The 7,638-nt window shown below is 31.8% G+C and overlaps 1 protein-coding gene across 2 annotated transcripts; it reads left to right on the top strand.

Moving 5' to 3' along the window:
• The first annotated feature begins 377 nt into the window (after positions 1-377).
• Positions 378-7,083, top strand: LOC110108629 (probable glucomannan 4-beta-mannosyltransferase 11). 2 transcript variants are annotated; one of them, XM_020839349.2, is made up of 10 exons: positions 378-564; positions 654-1,060; positions 1,319-1,417; positions 2,031-2,283; positions 2,390-2,500; positions 5,450-5,586; positions 5,759-5,872; positions 5,973-6,172; positions 6,384-6,584; positions 6,700-7,083. In XM_020839349.2, the coding sequence occupies exons 1-10, from the start codon at positions 558-560 to the stop codon at positions 6,863-6,865; spliced, it is 1,695 nt and encodes a 564-aa protein (XP_020695008.1). In that variant the 5' UTR covers positions 378-557; the 3' UTR covers positions 6,866-7,083. The 2 variants fall into 2 exon arrangements, with proteins under 2 accessions (XP_020695008.1, XP_020695009.1); XM_020839350.2 differs by having other exon boundaries at positions 381-564; positions 657-1,060.
• The last annotated feature ends 555 nt before the right edge of the window (positions 7,084-7,638 follow it).

The following is a 7,638-nucleotide window of genomic DNA, read 5'->3' as shown; positions in this document are numbered from 1 at the left end:
GAAAGAAAACAAAAACAAATGCTTAACATAATAGAGGATAAAGAGAACGACTACGGTTTTTTTCCTTACAACAATTATCACAAAACAAAACAGCAGTTTTAAATGAAACTAAAATAGGGCAAACTAACACTCAGGAAGCACTATTTCACTAACACCGTTTGGATTTAATAAAACATATAATAAACTAATTTTGAAACAGTACGTACGTACACATGCATGTCATGGCCAGACTCTACGACGAATTGAAATTGGGACCCTAAACAAATGTACAGATGGGCAACACCACACTACGTACACAATACATCTAGCCAAAAACAATTTTCCTAAGGTAATTACTTGATGTCCATCCCCATTCTCCACTCCTCGATCATTTCCTCTCTCTGTAACTTTCTGTCTTTATAATGGAATGAGATCGATCGTCCAAGTTCAATTTATAATTTCATCTATCGATCCTCTCTTAAGTATTTAATTTTTCTCTCCAACAACTCCGGCCGGTGTACGTACGTAGCTGGCCAGAAGATTTGGAGGAAGCGAATTATTTTGACTAACTAGCTAGCATGGAAGGTAGGTAGAACAAATTAATGAATTAGATATATATATCTATATATGGTTGAGCTAGCTAGCGAGATAATGCTTGATTAAATGGCGCGCAGCAGCTTCCAATGCGGCCGTCATCGGCGGCGGTGGCGGCGGCGAACATTTGCTGGCCTCCATCTTGTTTCGTATTTTTGGGAGGGGTAAAAGGTATTATGGCGAAAAGGAGGTGGTGATGAAGGTTGTGCAGTGGATTCGTTCGGCGTGCTTTGTGGTGAGGGAGTGGGCATTGGTGCCGGGGCTGCGCGTTTTGGTGGTGGCGTGTCTGATTATGTCTGTTATAATGGTTTTGGACAAGATTTTTATGGCCACCGTCAGCCTCTTCGTAAGGCTCGCCCGCCGGAGCCCATCGAAAGTGTACCGCTGGGAGCCATTTGCCGACCAGGTCGACGAGGAGATGCAGCAGGAATCCATCGATAGCTATCCAATGGTCCTCATCCAGATTCCCCTCTTCAACGAGCGACAGGTGGGTGGACCCTTATTACTTTCCATCTCTCTTTCTCTCTCTTTCTCTCAAAACAAAGTACTGAGGCAATAATATTATTTATTATTTTGCCACTTATGGCTTGGGCCGGACAATTAATAAAAGATAAAACAGTAAGTATATTAATTTAATTTAAAATGTTATATCTAATTATGCTCAGGCTTTTGGGCTCAGGCTTCGGCCACACATTTATATCTGAAAGGGAATAAATAAAGCTATAAATATATTGATGATATTCAGGTTTATCATGTGGCCATTCGTGCGGCGTGCAACTTTTCTTGGCCATCCGATCGTCTTGTCATTCAAGTGCTGGATGATTCAACCGATCTCGTCGTCAGGGTTTGACAGCTAACTTTTTTTTTTTTTGCTGAAATATTACTTAATTATGCACGTGACATTATCAAATAAATAAAGTTAAAAAAATGTGTCTGATCAGCTTATTATTATAGAAGGGAAATATATTTATTTTTTGCTAATTTTTTGTCCAATTAAATGCTTAATTAAGAAACTTTTATAACTATTAGATGAACAAATTAATTCAATCATACCGTAAATAATTCTATTAACTTTCTTAATTAGACTATATGCATTTAAGATATTATGTATGGTTGCCAAAATTTTGAGATCAAATTTGGAATATATAAATTTAATGTGTTTAATTAATTTGAAAATAAAAATTTTCATCTCCTTTAAGAAAATAATATAAATATGCTAATTACAAGAGTAGTGTAAGTTCTGAATGAGGCTTCAACTAGTTACAAGTTCCATCAGTACTTAGTAGCAATTTCAGTACGTTAATTGGCCACGTAAATATGCATGAAATATTAATTAATCGTCGTTGCAGAATATTAATTAGTTATCTTTAAATATTAAGGAATCGTAGCTGCATAAAGCATTTTATCAGTCAATTACAGTGCATCGATCATGTTTGTTGTTGCTTTTTGCATGTAAGGAATTGGTGAAGGAGGAATGTGAGAAATGGATAAGAAAGGGGATTAACATAAATCTAGAGACGAGAGATAATAGAAAGGGTTACAAGGCTGGTGCTCTCAAGGATGGGCTGACATGCAGCTATGTACAAAAATGTGAATATTTAGCCATATTTGATGCTGATCATCAACCAGCTCCTGATTATCTCAAACAAGCAATTCCTTTCCTCATACACAACCCTAAAATTGGTCTTGTTCAAGCTCGTTGGAAGTTTGGTAATTCTAAAATTTTGATTAAATTTCTCCTCTAGCTCAATGTGTGTGCGCGCTCCATTTTTATTTCTAAATTCGATTTTGGTTATTGAATGATGATGCTATACAGCCAATGCTGATGAGTGCCTGATGACAAGAATTCAAGAGATGTCAATGGATTACCATTTCAAAGTGGAACAAGAAGCAGGGTCATCAACCTTTGCATTTTTTGGCTTCAATGGTAATTTTTTTGTTATTTTGTTTATCCAATTTATTATTATTATTATTATCATAAAAACATGCATTACGTTGTAAAATCTTAACCTAAAGTTAATTAATTATGTGTTCATTTTACCAGTTATTTATATCAAATCTTTAACAAAAAATGGACAGAAGCGTAAGCGAATGTATTGAAATATAAATTTTGAGGTTTTTATTCTTCTAGATTTGAAATAGCATTCATTTTTACTCGGAGATGTCATATGAGCAAGTGAGAGAAAAACTATTTATTTGACCATGGAAAGTACTACATGTTGAAAATTAAATTTATATATGGTGCCCAAAGGTCATGCATGTCGTATCATCAAGAAGAAAGCAAGCATTGAATCTATTAAAATACAGATATGGAATTAAAACTTCATTCTAAAAATAGATAATTGTTTTCACTCAGGCATAAAAATATGTGATCAAAAAGAGAATTCAATGCTTAGATTGGAGATCATGACCTTTTACAAGGGATTGGATCATCTTTTAATCGCATATAAAACTCATATTCTTAAAGATATATGGATGATTTAAGCATCCAAAATTGTCATTCTCTCCTCTTTAATTAGAGGATCTTCTTTATGGCATTTCAAATTGAGGCTTTAGTGTTTTTTTGTATGAGTATGAGGCAACTCAGAAGCATCTTCATTATCTAAATTTACCAGTACTTGAATAATATGAGACATAATTAGATGATTAAATATATTGAGTTGCAACTATATATAAGAATAGAAATATATTTTTCTTTAAAGAAAAAATTCCTAAATTTATCACTTTTATCATTTTCTAACTCAGCATTGCCCACCTTGTAAAAAGACATTCTTAAGGAATTACAAAACTTGCTGATCTTGACTTTTTTAGTCCGCAATAACATAGTAGCTAATATATATAGTTTTTCAGTCAAAATTTTTATTAGGCTTATTTAACCTAACCTCAATTAAATCGATATCCCTAGACATGAAAATGTGTAACACCAAACTTCTTTTCAGCTTAATTACAACACCTATATATGCGGTGTTGGCTATTATTTCTCTTGATGCTCTGTTAAGACTATATAATGTAATCTTTATTATAACTTCTCAAAAAAAATTTACTGAAGAAGAATGTTTTAACATACTTTTAATTATATTTTTTAGGGTCCAATTTTATCTCCCGGCCAAAAAATTTTGGCTTGTAGTCCCTCACATCATTAATTTGTAAGGTCAAAATTTTTAATTTATATTAATTACAAAAAAAAAATTCTATTTTCAGCTGAATACGGATAATCAAAATTTTCCAAATAAGAAATAAAAGTCAAATTTAATATAAATTTTGATTAATAAAAAAAATCTCACATAGATCTAAAAAATAATGAGATGAAACTTTAGATATATATATTGCCTCAATAGGAGTTTTATTACCACTTGACTAACCACACTTATGTTATGTATCCACTAAATGCATGTGGCTTAATATTATGGAAGAATTACTTTATAAGAAATAAAGTTGAAAATTTACCCAATTTGACAAGCAAATTAGAATACTTAAAAATAATTCTTTGTCACATGACTAACTTTATTACAAACAAAAGTTAAAATATTATCCTACTTTATTTTCTAGGGTGTGAAATTCTTTTATCTAATTTTTTTTTTCTTTATAATTCATTTTTTCTTTCATTATCATGTCATGAGAAAAAAAAATGAGCACTTCCTATCTTCTCTTATTTCAATAAATTTATAATACCTGAAATTTTGTCAAAAAGGTAAGCATAAAATATCTCATTCTCTAATACGCTCCATATTGATTGTAGGGAGGCTAGGGTCAAAATGGGCATAACACAATTACTCTCACACATGTTAAGCAATGAGCTTATTATTTTTTTATTTTAATCATTATAACTTTATTATATTAAAAATATTGAATAATATGATAAGAGTGGTCATGACTTAAGTACACAAAAATATCATCAGACAACTCTTATAAACATTATATCCATTATGGTATTTAAAATAGAGTGCTTTATGAGCATATGACTTAATTATGTGATTATAATGTTCTCATTTTTTAATGATAATCATTTGTTCCTTAGTACTTTACATATTTAAGATGGAAGAATATTCAGTCTATATCATACTGTCAGGATCCATACACCTAATAACAATAGTGATGTTTTATTTCTATTAATAGTATAAGTTATGCCCTCAAAAAGTATCTAGAACGACATTGAAATTTAATCTTTGAGTGTAGTAAATAGTAATTCTAACCAATTCTCATAAAAATATAATTAAGAAATATTGAAAATGAATCCTACCAATAATATGTGTCTCATTTTGAATTGATTTATTTATGAATAAAAAGCATATATAAAAGAAAATTATCACATATTTATTACTGCTTGTGTCTATAATTTGATAAAAAAAAAAAGTTTTATTGGTCCTATTATTTTCCACATAAATTTATATAAAACTGAAATAAAATTCAAATATTTTTAAAAACTAAATAAAATAGAGGTTATTTAGGTGGCACATTATTTAAATTTAAATTATTTTAAAATAATGAGTAATAATTAAAAAAAAAAACATTTAATTGATAATATCAATGCAACATAGTGTTAAATTTCAGTATATTTTGTTGTCAAGTTAACTGCATAACGATCATTGGAATTTTCATAATATTATTTTCTAAAGCAATTTTAACTATATTTACCTAATGGAGAGCTTATATGAAGCGATATTATTTTCAAATCTGATAAAATATAGGAACGACTGGAATATGTTTTAATTTTTTGTGAGCTATTTAATTTCTTATGAGGAAATTCTAAAAAGAAAAATTGTCGAAGGATTTTGCCTAATGTTTCATTATATAGATAAGAAGTTGTGGTTCATTCTTCTCATAATTTATTTTCTTTGATGAACCATTACATACATTCAAATCCGGTAAATTATAGGCACTGCGGGAATATGGCGGATCATTGCAGTAAAGGAAGCTGGCGGTTGGAATGAAAGAACTACTGTAGAGGACATGGATTTAGCTGTAAGAGCAAGCCTTAAAGGCTGGAAATTTGTCTATGTTGGTGACATTAAGGTATTTCATGAATCTTCTTCGCCTCTACCATCATAATACCAACAAACTATATACCCATATAACGCAGTGTAAGCAGTGATCGAGGTGTTTCTAGCTAGCTCCCTTCTTAATTAATTCATGTGAACTAATATAGTAATTAAGCCATTGCTTTGTTGGATGGATATATTGGTAGGTCAAAAGTGAACTACCATGCACCTTCAAGGCCTATCGATATCAGCAACATCGTTGGGCTTGCGGACCAGCAAATTTATTCAGGCATATGTTCTTAGAGATCATCAAAGCTAAAGTAATTGTTTTTCAAATTAATACATATGATTAATTATTTTTTTCAAATTGATTTCGATCTCATTTATATATTTAAAATATTAATGTTGATTAAATTGCAGGATGTGACGATATGGAAGAAATTCTATTTGATATACAGCTTCTTCTTTGCTCGGAAGATCGTAGCTCATAATGTCACATTCATATTCTACAGTTTGGTGATTCCAATTTCCATCTTTTTCCCTCAAGTAGAGATTCCGAGGTGGGGGGTGGCCTACATCCCAGCCCTTATTACCATCCTCAGCTCTGTAGCAACTCCTAGGTTTGGCTTCATCTATTAATTATTCCCATATATAGGAGATACGTACGTATGCAGTAAAAGAAGAGAGTGAAAGCTAATGTAGATCGAATCTCTCAAGTTTGTTTGTTTGTTTGTTTTTTTTTTTATTTATTGAGATGAATTCCAAATTAATTTTTTGGCTTTTTACTAATAATAATTAACTTTGTACGTCTTTGAATTAATATATTAACAGCTCAATTCATCTGGCTTTGTTCTGGATCCTGTTCGAGCAAGTCATGTCCTTCCATCGATTCAAAGCTGTGCACGTCGGATTGTTCGAAGGAGAAAGAGTGAACGAATGGGTTGTTACCGAGAAGTTTGGTAGCAAAAATAAACCAAATAATGCTAAATGTGGAGCTGATCAGAAGAAGCCGCAAAGCAAGTTATGGGAGAGGTAGATATATTTATAAATATGTGCACCATACATTTAACGAAGGGGATCACATATATGCATATTTTATCTGCATGCATTTAAAATATTGTTTTGTATTTTAATTATATACTTGCAGATTAAATGTGACGGAGCTTCTGTTGGGTTTATTTCTCCTCATGTGTGCATCGTATGATTTGGCCTACCGAGTAAAAAACTACTTCATCTACATATTTCCTCAGTCGCTTTCATTCTTCGTCATCGGCTTTGGATACGTTGGAAAATTCATCCCAAGCAACGTCTGATCAACCATCGGCCTTGTACTGTTTGTTAAGTAACCGGGGCCGGTGTGTTGCCATGCGGTTCATTTGAAGTATTTTAGCTGTTACTGTGATTCGAACTTTTACCCTTTTTAAGTTTTCTCAATCGTAACTTGGCTTATTTGTTGAGAATAATGCGCGCGGACCAATATAAAAATTGGAGTTCATGTCCACTACAGGTTTAATTAGTATTTTGTTTTTAAGTTGTGTTCAAGTTCGTGAGATTGATAATTCCTTGTTAATTAAAAATAAGAGGTAAATATCTGTGAGCTAACACAGCTCATCAGGTCACATATGTATCAATCTAAATTTTAAATAATTTTACTTATCAAATGTTGAACTGGATATTAAAAATGTATAGAAATTCATTATTTCAGAATATAACTAATTTTTTATAGATTGTGTAAAATAATGTTTAGAGACTTTAGTTTTTTTTATTTTATTAAAACTCATAGCGGGGCCTACGCGTTAATATAAAAGCAAATTGCAAGGTCATTGAAAGAAATCTCTAGCTCACTAATGCTCATAAGAGCTACACAAAAAAAAAGAGCCGATTGTTCCTTATACAAGCATTACAAAAATCCCTAATAACATTCTAGGGTTGCAAGGAGACAGCGCCCTGTGGACCTCCGAAAGAGCACCGCTCGTGGGGCTCGAACACAAAAGGTACAGTTGCACTATTTCGTATGACAAAACGATCACAGGCCTTTACACTCGATACGAATAGGTCAATGAAATGGCATATTAGACCGTGCATA

The sequence above is a fragment of the Dendrobium catenatum genome, unplaced genomic scaffold (genome assembly GCF_001605985.2).
Source record: "Dendrobium catenatum unplaced genomic scaffold, ASM160598v2 original_scaffold_185271, whole genome shotgun sequence".
Lineage (NCBI taxonomy): Eukaryota > Viridiplantae > Streptophyta > Magnoliopsida > Asparagales > Orchidaceae > Dendrobium > Dendrobium catenatum.
Note: the sequence above shows the minus strand (reverse complement) of the source record. Positions and strands in the feature narration are given on the sequence as shown.

What these genes read in the sequence shown, in the direction of transcription:
- LOC110108629 (XM_020839349.2), top strand. An exon ending in TCAAGCTCGTTGGAAGTTTG is followed by an intron (nt 2,284 to 2,389) that starts GTAATTCTAAAA and finishes GATGCTATACAG; the next exon opens with CCAATGCTGATGAGTGCCTG. An exon ending in TGCATTTTTTGGCTTCAATG is followed by an intron (nt 2,501 to 5,449) that starts GTAATTTTTTTG and finishes GGTAAATTATAG; the next exon opens with GCACTGCGGGAATATGGCGG.